This window comes from Ceratotherium simum, chromosome 6 (assembly GCF_057802395.1).
Source record: "Ceratotherium simum simum isolate JZ-2026a chromosome 6, ASM5780239v1, whole genome shotgun sequence".
In the NCBI taxonomy this organism is placed as follows: Eukaryota; Metazoa; Chordata; class Mammalia; order Perissodactyla; family Rhinocerotidae; genus Ceratotherium; species Ceratotherium simum.
Window position 1 is genome coordinate 72,387,740 of NC_141905.1, and position 21,657 is coordinate 72,409,396.

General features: G+C 47.8%; 1 protein-coding gene across 3 annotated transcripts in view; it reads left to right on the plus strand.

Moving 5' to 3' along the window:
- The first annotated feature begins 1,629 nt into the window (after positions 1 to 1,629).
- The window catches only part of HABP2 (hyaluronan binding protein 2), a 30,868-nt gene continuing 10,840 nt past the window's right edge, over positions 1,630 to 21,657 (plus strand). For 2 of the 3 annotated variants that reach the window (XM_004428088.3, XM_087432628.1), the window contains exons 1-5: positions 1,630 to 1,778; positions 11,126 to 11,162; positions 18,060 to 18,170; positions 19,623 to 19,730; positions 20,947 to 21,063. In XM_004428088.3, the coding sequence (XP_004428145.1) occupies positions 1,710 to 1,778; positions 11,126 to 11,162; positions 18,060 to 18,170; positions 19,623 to 19,730; positions 20,947 to 21,063 (442 nt within the window). In that variant the 5' untranslated portion in view covers positions 1,630 to 1,709. The remainder of the gene's footprint in view (positions 1,779 to 11,125; positions 11,163 to 18,059; positions 18,171 to 19,622; positions 19,731 to 20,946; positions 21,064 to 21,657) is intronic. The other variant, XM_087432627.1, reaches the window with a different exon arrangement.

Below are 21,657 nucleotides of genomic sequence, written 5' to 3' on the forward strand. Positions count from 1 at the left end.
ACACCAATGACCACTGAGCCACCATCACCCCCACAGTCACCTCCCAGTCTACGGAAACCTCCCACCCACAAGGATTTCTGTTCCATCATCTGTTTCATTCTTTTTCACACTTATCACTAACTAAAATTAACTTGTTTACTTTTTCATTGTCCCCTTATCTCCCCCCAACCAGGAGGTGTGCTCCTTAAGAGCAAAGTTCGTGTCTGCCTCCTCTGTCCCTGCATTGTCAACGCCTGGCTCATGGCAGATCATTGGTGAATATTCGATGAATATTAATACGGTGTTCGTGAATAAATTGAAGTTATTTAAAATTTTACAAATACTGTTTTACAAATAATGTTTGGGCTGGGATCTGAAAGATGCATGAACTAGGTGAGTTAACTAATCAAACTTGCTAAAGAGTGAATAGGGTTAGAGTCAAGAAGAGAGGTAGCGTTGGAGTGAGGATTACAGGGGGATAGGATGAGGACAGAGAAGGGCTTTAGTCTCTATGTTAGTCCCAGAGAAATGGACTACCATGTGCATGAGTTATAGGGTCAGGAGTTGACCAGGGGTGAGCTGATGGCTGCCTAAAATAGGATGGACACAAAGTAAGTGGAGAAAAGAAGACAAGTTGGGAGTTATTTAGGAGGTAATATGGCAGGATGTGGTTTGCCCTTCAAGGGTCGTCTGGTGGCTGGGACATTGACTTTGGCCTTCCCCTGGGTTGGTACCTGTGGGGCCCTCCGTGGCTAGAAACCTGGCTTCCAAAGATGGAAGCCGCCCCTGAGCAGTCCACGTTCATGTGACAAATAGGGATGGCAGATGGGTGAGCAGGAGGCCCAGGTGGGCACCTGTATTTAGAACTCAGGCGGGAGGGTTCCTGGAGCCCTCGCATAGATTACCGTGGGCAGTCAGGTATTTACAGGCACTCAGGACGATGCCTATTAAAAAGATCAATTGTGTCCACGAGAACCCACGTTTCATAGGTAACCACTGCTTTATATAGCCCTACCTGTAACCAGTGTAGCTAAATAAGGAACATAGGAAACAGTTGGCCCCAAATATGAGCATCATGGTTTTCTTTTTCCCCCTCTTGATCAAAGAGAGACTCCATTGAAAAGGAAAAAATAATTAAAAAGTAAAAACCTTATGTAATGAAATTTAAAAGAAAACTCTTGAAGCCAACAAGCGACCACGGGCAATGCTTCAAAGGGCCCAGAATCAATGTTTGTCAATAGCAGTTTTGCATCCTTTAATTTATCTTTCATGAATATAAAGTGTGATGTTAGTAGGAGCCCATCCATGCCTTAATTCTGTTTGTGATTTGATGAATCAGAACTCTATTAACATTCTGTCCTAATCAGCATGGCAAAGACCAGTGTCTGGGATGCTAGTTAACCATCGGGCCTTCTGCACTGAACACTCGGCAGCCCTCCGGGTGCACCCAGGACCGGGGGCTCTTTATCTCTACCACTTTCTTTGGACACTTTCTTCCCAGAAAAGAAACCACCTCATGACTCAGTCCAGCCCCAAAGTTACCATTTGTTTAATCAAGATAGTTGGTTTGCAAAACATTAAACATTAAACAGTATTTGATGCCTAGTTAATAATTTGCATCCTCTTCATTTGTTCCTGAATCCTCGGAGACTGACATTTTTCCCCCCTAAAGGCATAGACAACAAAAGAAATTGTATTTAGAGCAAAACAAGAGTCCTCAAACTGCAAAGATGTTTGCTAGAATGTCTGATCTCCATGTTCTGCTGTTAATGGTTCTGGCGGGAAAGACAGCCTTTGCGGTAAGTGTTCTTTTCAAATATCTTGAGTTGAGAGACATGAGGTTATGTGGAGGACCAGACCAGCTGGGCCAGGAGGGAGGAGAAACTTGAATTGTGAAAGGCTGGTGTTGCCGAGTTGAATATGTCTTGACTACAAGAGCTAATGCAGGCCTGTAACATTGCTGCTGTTGAGCAGCCAATTCCATGAAGCCTTGCAAGTGATTGGAGCCCTCTTGGAGCACAGTCACCATGAATGCCTTCCAACAAAGGGAACTGGGCTGAGGAAATCTGCTAAGGCAGTGGGTTGTGATCTGGCACGGGTCTCAGAGACCCCTTTGAGAAGCTGTTGAAAGCTACAAACTCTCTCTCTGCACAGGCTGACACACATACCTAGTTTTCTAGCCATTTTGGGCAACACTAGGGTAAGAATCTCTGTGCTTTGGCCTCAAAGGAGAATCCTGCTGGATGCCAGCAGGTTTACTTGGCTACAGGTTTACTTAGATGGATTAGATTTGACAGAAGCTTTGTGGGCAGTACTTTGTCTCCCTTTGCCCCAGGACTATGACTGTAGTTGGGGAAGAGACGTGAGCAGGGCCCGAGGGAGGTCGTGGCGGGCAGGGAAGGGAAGCGCAATCAGAGGGTCTGGCATGGGGGATGTGAGGCATTTGGGAATAGATGGATTGTGGACATGTCAGCTCCTGCTGTGTGCTGTTGTGGCCCAAGAATATTAGCTGGCTCTCTGTGGGCACATGAGGGGGGCCCTCAACAGAAATAGAGCCTCCTGGAGTCTACACCGGATGTGGTTGGAGGTATGAGTGTGGGATCTGGAGCCAGGGTTTGAATCCCAGCTTTGCCACATTCTAGCTGCAGAATTGGGCACGTAAAATAACCTCTCTGAGCCTCAGTTTCCTCAACTGCAAACCAAGTGAAAATCTCTCTCAGATTTGAGGACAGTCACCAGTTATTAAAAGAGGCAATGCACATGGCTTTCAATAAATGTCAGCTCTTTTCCCTTAAAATTTCCAGAATGAACACGTGTTCTCTATAAAAATCAGAGACTACACCCCTTTGTTGTGGGGGTTTGGAGAACAATCAGGGTATGAGAAGTGCAATAACAGTCAGAACTTCTTTATCTTATTAAATACCTTTGCATTTTATTTCCCATTTTAGTCCATAGAGCTTTTCCTGCAGGAAGCAGATTAAATTCCAGGTTTTGTGATTAGCATGCTTTAAAAACAACAGCTTCTCCTCCCCTTCCAATATACTGGACTCAGACGCTTACCTTAGCCCCATATTAAGCTGCCAAGTGACTCATCTCCGAAAGAGTTTTCTTTTCCAACAAGGACTTGCATACGTGTGGTGCGGCTGCAGTTACAAATCATTATCAAGCCTCCTACATCATTTGATTGCTCGTTGGATGTCTGGGGCCAAGACCTAGCAGAGATACCACAGGTCTAGAGAAAAGCAGTGGAAATTATCAGAGGCCCACAAGGGGCCCAGAGAAAGTACCAGTCAGAAAGAATTAGATTCTAAAGTTTGCGGCCAAGGAGAAGAGTTGACGCAGTCTGTTTGAAGTTCACAAAAAGATAATGGTCCCCAAAAAACCCCTTTTTTGCAAGCCCCAGTGAATTTTCAGGGTTAGCGATGAAATAATAAGTCAACAGTGGATAAAAGAGAAAATATGAGAGATAGCCTTCAGGCGATGAGCTTAGTCAATTCCAAAGAGAGGATTCAGGGCTTTGGAATGTTTTCTTACCCCAGATGTGTGCCAGACAGGTGGTCGGGAAGGCGGCTTGTGTTCCACAGGCCAGTACACAGAGATCCTGGGGAAAGTGGCCAACTCGCTCAGATGCTTTGGAGAGTTCAGGGCATCATCGGGGGGAAGGAGCCACATAGCCAGATGGGCTGGGCAGCCTCTCCCACTCCACGTAGCTAAAGATAATAACCACCTGCTACCATTTAATAAGAAATCCTGTGTGCCAGGCTCCATGCTTTCCATGGATCGGTTCATCTCTGGAAGGACCCTGAGAAGTAGGTACTATTATTGCTCCCACTTTATAGACAAGGAGCTGGGTAACTCGGCTTCAAGTTACACAGCTGTGAAGTGGCAGAGCTGAGTTCTAGACTATGCACTGGTGTCTAGACAAGGTCTCCTGCCTGGACCCCAGCTAAGGATGAGATTTCTTCTATCCATAGAGCTTCAGGGGCATGGTCTTTCCTGTCAGAAAAGGAGGCTCTTAGACCAGGGGCCTGTTTGCTGGGTGGAGGGTAGTGGACTCCATGTGCCTCTGAAACTTTAAAGAAAAGCAGTCACAGGATCTGTGATCACAACCCATTAGAAAGATGCCTGGATACTCTCTAATGAATTTAGATCACGCGGCAAACCTATGATGACACCTCTGTGTGGCTCCTCTGTAACTTAGATTTTTATTCAGATACTCACGATCCAAAGCAGTATGGGTCATATATTATTGCCATGAACTTCAGGGACTCATTCACAGGGCCTTCCTTGTCTGGTCTAGATTTGTTTTCCTCACCTGTCGGTTTGGAACACCTGTCCCCAGCACAGCCTTGTATTGTTAACCCTGTTTCATGAATGAGAAATAAGCCCAGAGATGTTAAACTAACTTCCCAGCCAGGATTGTGACCCAGGTCCCTCTGACTCCTTGCCTGTTACAGGAGGCCCACTCAACTGTGTGAGGGATGTGCGCTGTCCCCAGGGCTTAGAAGTCTTCTCTTGCTGTGGTTCTTAGGGTGATTTGGGATGACTCTGGGCTTGGCCGTAATGGAATTTGACCTCTTCCAGAGTCAGAAGCCAGAGGACAAGGCTTGTCAGGCCTGCCTTGCTTATCTCGGCCCATCCCCAGAGAGGAGGGAAGACAATAGCTTCTCCTCTCCCCAACAAGGGGCCTTACAATTAAATTGCTGTTGCTCCCATTTCTGAGCTTTTTAAACCCTAGAGTTTAAACCCAAGAACTCTAGAACTCTAGCATCCTCCCAAGTAGAGAGCCTCAAAATTGTTTGCGTAGACCAGAGGTTACAAATTGGCAGCTTGAGGTACACTCTGCTCACAACCCGAGTGTTATTTGGCGGGTAGAAGCCCGGCCTTAAGAGTATTTTAATTTCCTTTTACTTGCTCTGCAACGTTTGAGAATCAGAACATTTCACATAAAAATGTTCTGATCTTTTGACAGAAAAAATCCTTTCTTTGAAAATCAGACATTCAAAGTAACACAGGGCTCACATTCCTGCCTGGCACCGAGGAGAGAGGAGTTACTGCTCCCCATATTAGAAGAAGCTTGAGCCTCTCCCATCACACAGGCCCCGCCATTCTCTACTGCTGACACCCTTTCTGCTTGATGGATGTACATTATCTGCCTGGTTCTACCTCGGAGACAGAAAGAAACAGAGAGAGAGACAGATAGGGAGACAGAGACAGACAGAGAGAGAGTGCGACCTTGTCTGGTTATTCTTCAGAAACACTGTGGGTGCTGAAGTGTTGGAGCCAGTTTTGGATGGTCAAGTAACTGGGCTCAGTGTCTGGTTAATTCAAGCATCAAAATCTGCACAGCCCTCGGGACCAAAAAGGCCTTTGACGGGAAGATACCAGCCATCCTTTCCAAAGCCTAGATGCTCCAGAATGTCGGAGTCTCTTTCAGGCCTGGGAAACATCCCTCCCTCTTGCTGTAACTCACATGGAGTTGTATGGGAAAGAGAGGGAGTGAATTTCACTGCACCTTCTTATAGATTTTTTTTTTAAAAACTGATACTAAGCACGAGTCCAACTCATTAGCTTTGGCAGGGTGTGCTGGTATTTAGGGAAATCAGGTCGCAGGAAATTGCATGTGTATATAGCCACAGATATATTTATATTTTAAATTCATTAGGGTTCCCTAACTGCAAAAGCAATTCCGCTGTCACAGAGAAACAGCATGGCAGAATATTCGGCAGCCGGGATTTTAAATAAAACATGCTTTTTCTTTATAATTAATATAACAAGGTTTCCTGGCTTAGGACTTGGCAAAACTCCCAGGAAAAAATGGGGGTTGGGGGGCGGTTGGTGTGACGCGCCTGTGACCCGACAAGCAAGTTCCAGGAAGAGTTTGTGCTGAGCAAGCTTTCCTCAATCCCTCCACGATCTGCAAAAAAAAAAAGAAAGAAGAACATTCAAATTCACTGACAACAGTGGTTAATAATCATAATCATAAGAGCAACCATTTATTAAGTTTATTAAGTCTTTACCATACATAAGATATTGTGTGTTTTGTGTATTATCTCATTTAAAGCTTCCCAACAGCCCTATGAGTTAGGGACCACTGTCATCCGCATTTTAAAGATAAGACACTAAGCTATAGGGAAGTTCAGTAACCTGCCCAAATGGCAGGCCTGGGAGGTTACAGAGCTGGGATGCAAACGCAGGTCTGGCGGACGCTGAGTTCCATGCTCATAACCACCGTACCAGGCGCTACCCCAAAACAAATGAGACCATTCAATGTGGTATCGAAGGTGTCAGAAGGGGCAATGGCCTCAGACTCCAGCTCCAGGCAGGAGATAAAGTTTCTCCTACCTGGAGGCTCCTTCAACAGTCTCTGAAGCTTTTCTTTTCAACACCAGAAGGATCAAGTCTTGCCAGATAGCTAACTGATTAGTTCAATGTTTTCAAAACCTTAGCCATGAATGAATCCATCTTCAGAAATTTTGCCAAAACCCAAACCAGTTTCTTAATACTTTTGTTAAACAGACTCACCTTTTCTCTACCTACATAGATTTATTTTTAAAGGAAATTGTCACTGTTATAAATGAAAAAATCGAAGAAAACAGAACGATGCCGTTGAATTCTAACAGGCTACTGTCGTTGCACTAAAGCTCAGAGCCTTAAGCCTGCTTTCTCCTTGTTACGGGGGAGATTGACAAGAGGCAGAGGGTAGAGACTTACCAGCACCACCCAAGTCTTTCTTTGTGACGGGATTGGAAAAGTTGACAGTAAAATTGAGAAGGGAATGACATTCTCATGCTGTGTTTTGATGTTATGTCACACCCTGGCCAGGCACCACTCAGATCAGCTTGGGTGCCACCAGTGGTTCACATCCCACACTGTGGGAAGCACAGAAGTGAGGACAGCTTCAGGGGTGGAGTTGGTTCCCATGGGTGGGGAGTTCCTTTTCTGAACCCCTGGGCTGTTTGCTGAGGCCAATTGGTCAAGAAGGTTAACATGGGGGCTTGTGCCCACATGGTGGCCCTCAGACCCATCCTGCTCTTTTGTTTGCTCATTTGCCTTTCAAAGGGCTTGCAAGTGCATTGTCGCATCCAGAAACGAGTGTCTGTTTTCATCCAACCTCTTTATCCTGGATGGTTTCCTTCCTGACCTTTAACCCCCCACCAAGTCTGTTTGACACAAGTCCCTAGGATGACCCATTTGAACTGATATTTCTCACCAAGTGCTTTCCTGAAGAGTACTCCATTGCAAATCCTGAGCAGCCAAATCCCCTTGAATAAAACAGTGGGTTGGGTAAGGGAATGCTAACTTTTACAGTTAAGGAAACTGAGCCACAGAAGGATTCGACAACTTGCACAGGAGCAGGGATACGCCCGTGAGTCTCCTTAGCCAGGAGCTTCATGCCTGAGAGAGGTATAATCAAAGTGTGGCCAAGGGCAGAGTCACCTGGATGCTGGTTGAAAATGTACATTCTGGGCCCACTACAGGCCCACGAAAGCATAGACTTTGCAGGTGGTGCCCAGGGATCTGAATTTTTATTAAGCTCTCCAGATAAAAATGGAAATTCCCAGGGTCTACACATAGACTCTTGTCTCTGCCCTGCCCCATGTCTGCTTGCCACACGAAGCTGGCATCTAGCCCTCAGTGAACTGGGCAGGGGACTGGGTGGGCTCTAAAGCTCTGAGTGTTAGAGCAGGGAAGCTGCCCAGGGTCTCTCTGAGCCAGACACAGGTGATTGGCCGCAGAGCGAGGAGATCTGGCCTTGAGTCCCTCCCCCGCCCCAATCTGCTCGAATCCTTACAGGAGCCACTTCACCCTGCTGGGCCTTAGCTTCCTCCTCTGTACATGAAGGGTTGAGGCCAGCTCCTCTCCGCAATGCCTCCTGGCTCGTCACTGAGGTCCTGTGGACAGCTTCCCCCAGGCCCCCAGAAGGAAACCACCCACAGGGACTGCTGCCTGGTGCCTTCTCCCTTGGCCTCCAGATTTCCCCATTAGAGCCTTCTGTCCTTGCCCTAAGCTTCAGACAGTGACCCTGCCAATCCTGGGACAGCGTTGCACAGCTTGTGTGCTAAAGCAAGAAGGATGAGATTCTTGTGACTAAAAAGGACTGAGGGGCACCACTTCACATCTGTTAGGATGGCTAGAATTTTTGAGAACCAACAAGTGTTGGTGAGGATATGGAAAAATTGGAACCCTCATGCATTTCTGATAGGAATGTATAATGGTGCAGCCACCATGGAAAAGAGTATGGTAGTTCCTTAAAAACTTAGACATATGCAACCCAGGAATTCCACTCCTATGTATATGCCCCAGAGAATGGAAATCAGGGACTCAAACAGATATTTGTACACCAATGTTCATAGTAGCATTATTCACAGTAACCAAAATATGTAAACAACCCAAGAGTCCATCATCAGATGAAAGGGTAAACAAAATGCAATATACAATGGAATACTATTTAGCCATAAAAAGGAATTAAATTTTGATGTATGCTACAACATGAATGAACCTTGAAAACATTATGCATGGTGAAATAAATCAAGACACAGAAGGACACAGATTGTGTATTCCACTATATGACGTACCTAGAATAGGCAAATTCATAGAGACAGAAAGGAGAAGAGAGGTTACTAGGGGCGAGGGGGAGGGAGTGCCCTGCCTCTCTTAGGATTAGGTAGCTCTTCTGTTTCCTTCTCCCCCATCCTTTCATGACAGTGTATGCATGCCATGCTCATCCCTCATCCTGAGAGCAATGGAGACTAGGAGCAGGGGCTGTGGTGTCAGCCTGGTTCCACTCTATCCTGGCTCCAGCATTTACTTGCTGAGTTACTTCGGGCAACTTAGTCTCTGCAAACCTGTTTTCTCACCTCTAAAATGGACATAATTACAGTACCTCAGTTATCAAGTATTGTGTGCAATAATTGAGACAAAAGCATGTGAAACATTTAGCACAGTCCTTGGCACAATGTCAGCTCTTAATAAATGTCAGCTGAGGTCATGGTTGTCTCCTCCTTCTCTTGCATCAATCATTTTCCTGTTTGGATTTGCAAGTCCCAGGAGTAGGAGTTCTATCATTTTCCTGTCTCTGTGGAAAAACTGAATGGACTAACAGGATGAAAGGAGGTGACTATGGCGCCCCGCCCCCTGCCATTACCCAGGTTAGTTTCAGGATCCAGATGTGTGGCATAAATCACCGGCTAGTGGCCTGGCCTTTCCCACGTGGTCCCCCAGATATCCAGCCTGGTGTTTAGGCTGCCAGTTTCCACATTTCACCCCAGCCTCTCTCTGCACGGGGACCCAGTGATTCACAAAATAAGGGGGCCAGCTTCAGATCCCTGGGACCCCCTGACATGCAGCCCAGGCTGCACAGCTGCTTCAGACTCCCCGAGAGACGGTGGGATCCGAAGGGCCCCCAGCCGGGAAGGTCCAGCTTTCTTTCTGTTTGGTTTCCCGCTGAGCTCTGGCTCCTGGGAAGAGCACGTCTGCCACCTGCTGGCTGTGGGCAGCACCGCACCTGGCCGTCCCTCAGGCCCCAGTCTCTAGCTCAGATTTGGGGCTCTAGCCCAGGCATAGGTGCTCGAGAGCCTTTTCTGCACTGGGCCCTGAGGAAAGATGTTCCCTGAAGTCGTCCCTCCCGTCCTGCCCACTTCTCAGGCCTGAGGGTGGCCGGCATGGCGCACATTATTCAGCTCAAATAAGGAAATTCCCCGGGTATCTCCTCAGGGCTGGGCAAAGAAAAGGTAGAGAGGGACAGGCCCTGCCCTCTCGACGAGCTTGATGGAGGGAAGATGAGGCCAGGCAAAGGGCCAGGACCAAGGCAGAGTGGACTGGCTGCGATGAGGGTGAGATCGAAGGAGGGGTAACATTTGTGCTCAGGGCCCTCTCACGTCCCTTCTTTGGGACCATCGGGCACTCAAGCCCTGAGGGGTCAGCTTCAGATGCTCCCCATTGGAGCACCCCAGGACCCGGAACACCCTTGAGACCTGAACCTGCCCTTCCTCTGCCAGGCTTCCCACTGTCAACCCCCCAAATGAAACACCCACCCTTGTCTCATTTCCTGCAGAAACAGGACTGGGGGACTGTGAGGTAATTAAACAGAGGCACAGTCCAGACAACAAATGGCCTCTCTTACTTTTTTGCATTCCTTTCCCCTCCCCAACTTTATATTTTGTAGTTTGTCAAACCTACAGAAGAGTGGAATGATGCACGGAATAGCCTTCACCCAGCTAGAGATCACAACCAGTATTTTGCCACATTTGCTTTCCCTCTGGCTCTCTCATGCATATTTACATTTGTTGTGTTGGTTGGTTGGTTTGCTGAATCATTTGCAACTAAACTGCAGACCTCACCCTCACTGCTTCAGCATGCCTCTCCTAAGAAGGACATTTTCGTACAGAACCACGACACCACTATCACACTCAAGAAATTCAACATTGATATAGTAATACTCTCTAATATAAGTCTATATTTAAATTTCCCAATTATCCCAATAGATTTTTTTTGGTGAGGAAGATTGGCCCTGAGCTAACATCCGTGCCCATCCTCCTCTATTGTATATGGGACGCTGCCACAGCATGGCTTGATGAGTATTGCATAGGTCCGTGCCTGGGATCCGAACCTGCAAACCTTGGGCCGCCAAAGCAGGGTGCAGGAACTTAACCACTATGCCACCAGGCCAGCCCCCCAATAGCTATTTTTTAAAAAATCAAGTGTTTAGTAACACACTGCATTTAGTCGTCATGTCTCGTTAGTCTCATTGAATAAAAAACAGCCTTCCCATCTTTTTTGTCTTCTACGATGCTGACATTTTGCAGAGTCTAGGCTAGTTGGTTGTAGAATGCCCACACGTTGGATCTGTTGTGTTCCTCAAAGCAGATTCAGGATAAGATAAGTGCAGTGCCACACGGCCAGAGGGAGGAGAAAGGGCAACACTTTGGATGCTCAGCACTGGAAGCGGGGAGGGACATCTTCAAATAGGCCCCACCCCTCCCTCCAACCTGGTCCCAGCTGCAGCCATCAGAAGTGCCCAGTGCTACTGAGGTCTAGATATGACCCTGGGAATGGCTCCTCTCGGTCTGCAGGAGCTCAGGTAGGCGCCCGGCCGGCTCAGCTGACTCACCCTCGCTCTGCTCTGTGTCCTTTTGTTTTTCAGTTCTCCCTGATGTCCTTACTCACAGACCGGGACCCAGGTGAGTGTGTGGATCGCCTGGGGCTCCCCACCAACCACAGGCTGGCTCTGGGGTGGAGGAAAGGGGGCCCATGCACATAAGTGTTGGAACAACCTCAGGGTGCAAATGGTTCAGAAGTGTCATGGACTCCTTCGCGAATTTTCCCAGAAAAATGCACTCCTGGGTGTTTGTATGTCCATGCACACACACATTGCTTTACACAATTTCGAGTTGCCCACGGACCCCCCTGGTGCCCAGTCTCAGGACCCCAAGAGAAAAATTTCTGATCTAGTTAAACCCCTTCATTTTACAGACGAGGGAACTGAGCCCAGAGAGGGGAAGCAACTTGCCCCAGCTCACACAGCCCATTAGTGGCTGAGATGAGATGACAAGGCCAAGGCAAGTGAAAGTGTCATTAAGCAATGACTGGCTGCAAGCAGGTCAGCCCTGTGCCACCCCCACTCACCCCACCTCCTTTGAGGGGGAGCCAGTACCTCTATGCTGAGAGGATGGGGTCGGTGCCATGCAGGGAGCCCCAGGCTGACCCACCCCTGATGATGGCCTCCCGGCAGGACCCCCACCTCATTTATTTCCTCAAGACTCAATGCCTCCACTACCCAGCGAGCCCTGCTCTTTCACAGGGGCTTTGTCTCTCTCAGACTGTCCCCCGCCCCTTCCCCCTTTCCTGTTTCCTCTGCCTGGTGCCCTCAGCCCTCCCCAGGAGGGAGGAGGAGGAGGAGGTGCAGGGCGGCTCCTTCCTGCAGCACCATCCACTCTTGGCCTCTGACTCTGGTCTGGATGTCCTTTGCTGCTCTGGGACCCAAGGGAGAAAACTCCACTCTCTACTCGATGGGGGCAGAGGCCGGCATCCCTCCCTGGCAGCAACCTGGGCTGGCCCCCCAGAGGATGAGAGCCAGGCAGACAGCACAGGAGACGGCAATCACGTCTAAACTTTGGATCAAGGGTTTATTTGGAGCAAAGATGGCCATACCTGGGGCAAATTCAGCTCACCAGTCAATAACCTCCCCCAGCAAAGCCCTGGGTGGGCACACAGACTTGTGCAAGTGGTTCCTGGCCTATGTCCCACCCGTGCACTCAGGGAGTGTCTGTGGAACCGGACAGAAATATACATGAGCGTGGCGTGTGGGTTTTTGAGAAGATCTGTTTCTTTCCCCAAAGCAAAGGAGACTGTTCAATTCAACAACGTATAATTCAGTTCCTTGGCAGAATCATGTTTCAGAGGGATCCCTGTCTGGCCACACGAGCGTCTGCCCCTGGAGTCCAGGGAGGGTCCAGAGCCAAGAGGCTGGTAGAGCCGCCCTCTCCCCAGTCTTCAGCACAAACTGCTCCGGCACATGGAAGGGGCTGCTTTGGTCTGGGTGTCAGAGAGATGGAGCTGCAGAACCGTGCGGTCACGCAGTGGAAGAACACGAGCGTGGACTGCTCAAGGGATCTCACTCTCTTCAAGTATTCGAAAAGCAGCCCCACTTCTAGTCCATGAGGTGGACTTTGTGGGAATTAAGATGTGTCTTTACCTCATGACACTTTACTGCCATCTGCCAGAAAGTTGTAAAAGATGCCTACAATGCCTATGCATTTATGATACCCTGGAATTGTGCAGTGAGCAACATGAACAACTGTAAGCAGTGGCCCTACTGAGCAAAGATCACAGAAAGGGGAGTGGGTTCATTCTCTGTGTCCATAAGGCTTTTAGTTTTGATTAAACAGATTGGAAACTATAGGGTCAGATTTGATTTGCAAACAGGAAGCACTTCCTAATGATCAGCTGTCCAAAAATCTGAATGAGCTGTTGGGCTCTTGGGAGATAGTGAGTTCCCCATCACCAGCAGTATTTAAACACAGGCTTAAAAAACACTTAGTAGGGAGTAGAGAGTGTTGGAGTTAACATCCTGAGAGTCTGGGCTCTGTGAGAACTCTGCCAATAGCATCTGAGAGTTTGGTGAGTAGAGGAGGGTCTGGAGCATGCCAGCCCTGCCCTTCTGAGTCCGTCTCAAGGTGTCCTGTTGGCCTCTCGCTGTGGAGGGGGGTGATATGTAGTGGCTGGGCCTTTCTGCAGAGAGCAGGTTAGGTTTTAAAAACACCTCTGTTAGTGTCTGATTCAATTTCATGTGGGGTTGTGCTTTGATGGATTTTGTTGGATCCCAGCAGCTTTAGACAGTAGTGTGGCCAAGGAAACGCTGTGCTCATGTCCACAGGCAAGCTGCTGCTTTAGTTGGTCTTGCCGGAGACAGCGAATGGTGAGGGACTTGCTGGAGCAGAAGGCGCCCAAGCCACAGTCCCCAGTGGGCGGCAGAGGAGGTGGCCATCAAACAGCACAGGTTCTGCCCGTCTCCCCAAAACAGGTGACGTGACAGCCAATAGGCCTGCGGAAATGCTTCTTCAAAGCTGGCTTGGCTCTGCCCAGCAACACAGGCTGAGCCCATCCATCAGCCGTGCTGCCGCCTGCCAGTGAGGGTCTCTCCACTGGGCCTGCCCTGTCAGCAGGATTGGAAGCGTCAAATGCAGGCCGACAGGGCTGGGGTTTGGGGGAGGCCCTTGGAGGACCCGTCTATGCCATGGTGATGGATGACGCCAACAGGGACAGCATTCCAGGGATTTTTTTTCTGTTCCACCCATCTGGCAAGCTCTTTAATGAGAGCAGCTGGAAAGCCTCCATCACAGGAAGCCTGAGTTCTTGCGAGAGACCCTGGGTATGGACCACAGTAATCTGGGTGAGGGACCTGGAGCATGGCTGAAAAAGGTTTCCCAGTGCACGTTACTTCCTGGAGATAAAACACACGCAGTTTCATGAAACACAAACCCTGGGCTCCTGGGCTCATAAAATAGCAGACTTGGAGTGAGGTAGACCTGGGTTCGATGCCCTCTCCTTCTGCCTTAGTTTTTCCTTTTCTGTAGAATAGGAATAATAATATCTATGCCATAGGGTTGTTTTAAGGCTAAATAAGGTTGCGTGCAACCTCATTTACTTAGTATAGTGTCTGATACATAGAAAATACTCAAGACATATTAACCTGTTATTAAGATTATTTGGGTTAACTCAGGACACTCTCACTTTTCTTCCTGATAAATTCTAGAAACAGACTCTGATAAATAGACAAATCCACAAGGATTTCTTTTTATACTGAATATACAATGCTTCTGACAGCTGCCTCATTCTTCCCCCAAAGCTCTCCCCTTTTCTATAGCCTAGAGAAAGTCTCAGATAATCTGTATTTGAGGCTGGAGTGTTTTTCTACATCTACCAATGGAACCAAATTTCATGGTTGGCTGCAATCCCTCTCTACCCAGGAACATACTTGGACAAGTTTCTAGACTCCTATAGAGCGCATCAGGCATTTTCTTCACCAAATACCCATGACCCAAATCTCACATAGTTTCTCTCCTAAATTCCCGTTTTACCCTGCTCCAAACAGACACGGTCTTTGCTGGCTGTGTGCCTGCTGTGTGCTGGCCAATCAGAAGAAAGGGAGGCAGGGCACGGAGGGAAAAATTGATCTGTCGAACACAACATTAACTGCCTGGAGGGCTCTGTGCTGGGCGCTGTGGGGTAGAAAGAGGAATAGACATGGCCCTTGTACTTAAGAAACCAACTATCTAGTTGGAGGAAACCAACCAGTAAGCCAAGTTAAATGCTGACCGCACAAGAGAGATGCCGTCTGAGATCCAGCCATGAAACCTAAAACTCTGCAGCCACCCCAGCCACTGAGGAATGCTCTAGTATCTAACATTCTTATCCCACTAGTAACCCAACATCAATCAAGCCTGTGTGTCCGTTTATTATTACTGCATAATCCACTACCCCAAACTTTGTAGCTTAAACTCTTAAGCACATAGTTAGATCTTAATTCTTTGGGTTGGCAATTTAGACTGGGTTCAGCTATGCGGTGCTTCTGGCCTGGACCAGGCTCAGCTGGTCTCGGCTGGGCCTCCTCATGTGTCGACCATCAGCCTGTGGATTGGCCGGGCTTTCTCATATGACTGAGGCCTTGGCTGGGAGCGCTGCCCTGCTGCTCCCCCAGATGTCCTCTTATCCTCCTGTAGAATAGGCCACACTTGTTCACAAGGCAGTCAAGGGGTCCAGGAGAGCCAGAAAGAGAGAGAGGAAACACACAAGACTTCTTGAGGCCCAGGCACACTGTCAGCTGGCACACTGTCCTTCCACCACATGCTGTTGTCCCAAGCAAGTCCCAAGGCCAGCCCAGACCCAAGGGGTAGGAAAATCGACTCTATCTTTTGTGGGGAGGGGCTGCAAAGTCACATCGCGAAAGATGTGGGTATAGCGGTGGTGGAGAATCGGGGCCATTTTTTCCCCAGATTGGCTCCTACCACCCCCAAGGGTCAAGGTGGAGCTTCAGGCTACCAGGCCTCGACTTGGCCACGTCTAGGCCTCCACCTCTTCACTACCATTCCCTCTCTTTCCTTGGCCAGCTTTCTTCCCCCACCCAACTCAGCCTAGAGGCTTCTTTGACTGGAGGCCACATCCCACTCTTATGTGTGTAACTCTCCACTGTTCCCAATGCCTTCCTGCAGCTGGCATAATACTTGTCCCATTGTAGGTGTACAATACATATGTTTCCTACATAGACAATGGGATTAAGTGCCAACAGAATGGAAAAGACAAAATAAGCTTTAAGTTTGGAGGCAGAGAAACCCTCCCAGGTGATGTTCCTATAAAGCACTTTCAAAACATGTTGCAGCCCACCCCAAATGTAAAGAGTTTGGGTGCCTTCCCTGGCACAGCCCTCCAGCTGGATGGCTTCTGGTGATCTGGGGCTGCCAAGCCTCTGCTGCTTCTAGCCACATCCAGCAAGGGCTCTGGGCCCTGGAGGATAGCAGGGAGTTATCGCCTTGGTAATAGGGCTGGATTCAAGTCAAAATCCTCCAACAGACATTTCATCCATGCCCCATCAGCTGGAAAAGTCATACCATTCCACCTATGTAAAATCCTTCCCCATCTCCAAATATGGGGAAAGGGGATAATTCTTAATGGCCTAGCTAAGATTAGCCAGACTGAACCTCAACCTGCGGGAGTGATGGGGGAAATGATGGGAGCAATCTAAAGGCGCTTATCTATAAACACCTGTTAGAAAAACAAAACTAAATTCTCCAAAGAAAAAAGAAATAAATAAATGATGCAATCATCTCATTACCAAACCCCATTGTCTCTCCCAAATGTCAGTTTCAAACCTTTCATGTCAAACTCAGAAAAACATTTTTTTTCTCACTTTCTCGCTCCCTTTCTGTTTTATCATGCTAGATGGAAAGAAACTTTATTTGCTCTGGGAAGACAATGGCCTTATCTTCAGCCTAGATCCTCATCCCTGGAAAGGTGGCTTCCTCCAGGAGCATTTTCGTAGTGGGGAAAAGCAGCTCAGGAGAAATAATGAGCAAGCAGAGGGAGTCTTGACTTGACACTGTGATAAATGAGGTGAAACTTTGGCAAGGAACCAGAGTTGGCGTATTCAAGAAAGAAATAAAAAGATAGTTCCATTTTAATGGGAAATATAAAACAGCCATTGTGCAAAAGTCGATTTTTCAAAAGCCAGAGAGATAAAGACTATAAGGGAATGACTGAGAGACGAGTAAGATAATGTGGTTGATAATCAGGCTTAGGTAAAGTGCCATCCTCTGAGCCATCAGCTGGCTCTGTGGGAGTGCCTTTTCAAGTCAGCTGTCTGCGTTTGCTCCTGCCTCATTATCATATGCATCTCTGGACAGCGTCGTTACAGCTTCAACTTGCCGACTTGCCATACTCCTGCCAGCCGGAGGGAGCAAAGTCAACCCAACTTTCTTCAAATCTCAAAACTTCTCTCCATGAGCCACAGAGCCACCAGTATCTTCCAAGGCCCCAGACAATAAAGGACTTGAATCCAGCCTTACACACATCTGCTCTTCCCAATGGACTGGCCCAGTGCGAGGTTTACAACCATGGCCAAGTCCATCACTGCCTTCTCTTTCAGTGGGCAAGATTGCATGAACATTCTCAAGGTTGTCCTTGGGTGATTCCTAATTAGCAGGCTGGATATGCGATGGGGCTGGTTGGAGCCCTTTCCCAAGGGTAAGTGTGGCTGTATCTGAGGCAGTGTAAGAGGCCAGCCGAAGCAGTAGAGCATTGCCATTGAGCGGCTGCAATTTAGGGGTTATATGGAGACAAACTTCCTTACTTCACATCCTGCCGTCTGTTAGCTGTGTGATCTTGGGCAAACCTCCTTAATTTCTACAGCCTCAGGTTTCTCAACTGAAATAGAGATAACAATCTACCTCCTAGAATTTTATGAGGATGAAATGAGATGGTTCCTATAAAGTGCTTAGCATAGGGCTTGTACATAGGAAAGGCTCGATAAATATTCACTGTTATGATGACTCTATAGACATAACTTGGGAGGAATTTGATGCCGTGACCAAGAGGACAGCGACAAGTTTCTCTGACTTCGTTAAGCTAAAGTGACTAAATAAAGTCCCATCAAGAAATTTCACTCACGGAACCACCCAACGAGGCACTCAGGTGCCCCTGGATCTGACCCTGGGCAGCTCTCGTATAGGTCCTTGGAGACCTTCTGGGCCCCCATGGTCTTCCTACTGAGATGAGAGAACCGAGGCAGCGAGAATACAGTTGGCTTGTCCAGGGTCACAATTACCTCCTCTCCCCATTTCCAATCAGGTGCTCTTGACCCTGCAAATGCCCACACTACCCAGCTGGGCCATACCGCCCCCTAGTGAGAACTCATGATCCCTGACCCCTCTGTCCACTCCAACAGTGTAAGGAGCTGGACAGACATATGATGCCTCCTTCAGGACTTTTAAGTCTTCAGGAAAAAAGGTGTTCAGTGAAGTAAAATGCTGATTTATTTGGGTCTAATGATGAGGGTTTCTTCTGTCCTGTCCCCGCTTGTCCAGATTGGACTCCCGACCTCTATGAAGAAAGCTATGAGAGTTATGACCAGGAAGAGGCCACCAGTGGCGCTCTTGCCCAGCCTGAGAATCCTGAGTGGTACTACACAGAGGATGGTAGGTACCAAAGCGGCTCTGGGGGACCCTCCTGGGAGGAGAGGAGTTTATATGTAACCACATGCAAGGGCCCCTCTCCCCTCCTCCTCTCTGACCAGCATCATAAAATAAGTATCAAAGAAATGAGTTAGACTGGCTTTTTTTCAGTTAGAACCATATACTATGAGCACTGGGGTAGTTCTTAGAGACCATGTCTCCCACCCCCAAATGACAGAGGAAGCAAATGAGGCCAAGAGAGGAGTTGACTTAGCCAAATTAATACAGCAAGTTAGTGCCTCATCATTAAGGTCTCCTGACACTGTGAATGGAAGTCATGTTCAAAGTCATTCCCATAGCTTTGATTACAGGTTAAGTCCTAATTATGAAGAAGAGTCTGAGTTAGCATTAGGCATCAGATTGTAGCATTCACAAATTTGGCATTGGGACTTTCCTTCCCTTCCATCTGTGCTGTGTTTTTCTTTCTCTTTTCACTCTTCAGAAGCTTTGCACAGTTGTTAGGATGGGGGCGTGTGTGTGTATTTACTCACATATGTGTGCCTCTACCACATTTGTTTTTGTTTTTATGGCTTCTTAACCCAAGCAATGGGACAGAAAGGAAAACGAGAAGCTGGGCCCAAGCACAGCCATGTGACTAAACTAGGAGAAGGAATGGAAAGCACTTAGCAGCTGGAATAAAAGCTGTGTAACTGTGCAAAGTGGCCTGGAAGGCAGGGCTAAGATACAGGGCATCAGGGGAACATCAGAAGGGACCATCAAAACAAGAGCCGGGCCCAGGGATCCTAGTTCCTGAACCAAAGAACAATGTGTGTGAACAGAAGGATAAAGAATTCCCCAAGGGAAGATCCATTCAGACAACCATGAAAAGCCAGAGGCACAGATGAAATATGACAAAATCTAACTGAACAAGTAGTTGAAGAAAGATGAAGGCCACTGGGTCATTTCCTCCTCGCCGTCGATTCTTCTGTCACCCTCTTGCCTTTGGTCTTCTTTCCTGATGTTCAGAAAGCTTGTGTTTCATTAGGGGTGGGTTTTCTTTCCCCACTCCTGACCTCCACCCCCGGGCCCTGGGAGTAAGGGAGGTCTTCAGGCTTGTGAAATGTCTTCAGCATCAGAGACAGACCCTGTGGCACTCCCAGTGAGACTGGGAGGAGAAAAACACTGATGATGGAAAAGAGGAGTTTCTCAATGAGAAAGGCCCCATCCAAAGCCAGGCTGAGGAGAGACAGTTGTGATTCTTTCCCTCCTGTCCTCTTACTAACCTGAATCCCTCTCTCTGGTCGTGTGACTGCAGTTTTCCTTGCTCTTTAAGGGCAACGCATGTTTCCCCCTTTCCCCAATCACTGGCTATGCAGTTACTCTCTCATTTGGGAAGGACATTGAAATTCAATGAGCAAGTGGGGGCTTCTCGCCTGCTGTTCATTGCAAACATTGACCTCTTCCCAAATGTCTTAGATCCATGCCTGTCCAACCCTTGTGACCATGGGGGGGACTGCCTCGTCAGCGGGGACACTTTCACATGCCGCTGCCCGGCCCCTTTCTCTGGAAACCGATGTCGGAACGGTGAGTGCACCTTCACTGGATTCACTCTTCCCTCCGAGCTGAACAAGAGGAAGTTCTTCCTCCAACTCTAGGGAGTAAAAGACGGCTAAGTGATCCCATGGAAAGGATTGTAACCACACATGTTGTATCATGCATAATGGATTGCTCAACGTGGTCACAGGCAACATCTCACTGAATCCTCACCCCAACATGATAGGTAGGACTAGTATGTCCATTCTGCAGATGAGAACATTGAGGCTAAGAGGAGAAAAGAGCTGGACTCTGACCAAGATGTATTCCAAACTCAGGGGTTTTTTTGTGTTGTTGTTGTTGTTTAGAGTGTTTAGACTAACTACAACAGAGAAATACTGTTCTCAAATGGGAGAGCAGGAAGGATCACAGGGCACATATAGCCCAACCCTGTTAGAGAAAAGGAGCCCAGAGAGTGCAGGGGATTTGCTTGTGGTCACCCAGCTAGTTAGGAGAAAAGCAGAAATTAGAGCCTTGGTGCCTCACTCACTCCCGGCTCCATGTTCTTTCTTCCTGTCATCTTTACTCGTGGAGACTCTGATAAATCTGTGTCTGCCTTTAGTGACCTCTTGTGGGCATAATATGAGGCTATGTGATAAGGTATTGGGAATAGAATTGTATGGGCTAATTGCACCCCTAGAGAGAACCTGGATTCTGTTCCATCTAGCAACTATCTAACTGGAGTGGGGGAGGCAGTGAGGGTCTTTATATAGGGTTTTATGGTTGACATCTTTCCTCTGTGCCTTCTTCATTTATTCCTTCCATTTTCAATGCGACAAGTCCTTCAATAAATATTTCAAGATGGTTTGGGTTATCAGGCATAAGCATAGTATCCAGGTTCGTCCCTCACCTTCTCGGAAGAATGACAAAACTGCAAGTGGAATAAAAAATCAGCTGTAAAATGAAGAAACTCAAATTGCGGGCCTATTTGTTTGTTGAAGGTGTAAAAATTATTAGGGTTTTTATAAAGATAGAATAATAAAGACTGTGAGCACTGAAAGGAACGGGGAAGCAATCATCCATGACCCAAGGATAAGAGAAAAGCCTTGCCTAGTGGGTAGCGTGGTGTTTCAGGACCATGGACAAGGACACACACACACTATCAGCCACCCCCACCCCCAAACATTGTACTGTACAGGTATCCCCAAATAATATTCCTCAAATAACGTTCTGTACTTTGGCCCTACTTCTCTATGATCTCCTACAGTGCAAAACAGGTGCAAGAACAACTCCTGTGGCCGGGGTGAATGTCTCATTACTCAGAGACCTCCCTACTACCGCTGTGCCTGTAGACACCCTTACACGGGTCCAGACTGCTCCACAGGTAAGTACTGGAGGCCCCTCCTATGCTAGGCTATCTCTATCCTGGCTTGTGCCTGGGATTTCTACATCCTACTGTGTGGAAGTCCAGATACATCCGATGTTTTAGTGGCATCCAAGATGTCCCTTTTAATTAGGACTTTTTAAGATTCATCATCCCTAGAGAGTCCAGTGGAAATTGACTGATCTGTGTCCCTTCCCACCCAGAAAGAATCATCTTGAAACTTACTTCCTCCAGGAAGTAAGCCCTGGTCTATTCCTAGAATGGGCCATGTAAGGGAATAAACCTATACTAAGTCACTACGTGAGTCAGGCATTGTCCCAGGAAATTTACTTTCTCTCTCACATTCTCCCGAAAATACCACAAAGAAGAGTTTTACAGATGAAGAAACTGGAGTTCAGAGAGGTTAACTAACTTGCTTACGGTCACACAGCTATCAAGGGACAGAACCAAGCTTCAGCCTAGCTTAGAATGGCCGCCAAATTCCTGCTCAGGCTATGCCCCTTGTTATTCCTTACTGAGTGACTCATCTACTTATACAGTCATGCACCACAGAATGACGTTTCAGTCAACAATGGACTGCATATATGTTGGTGG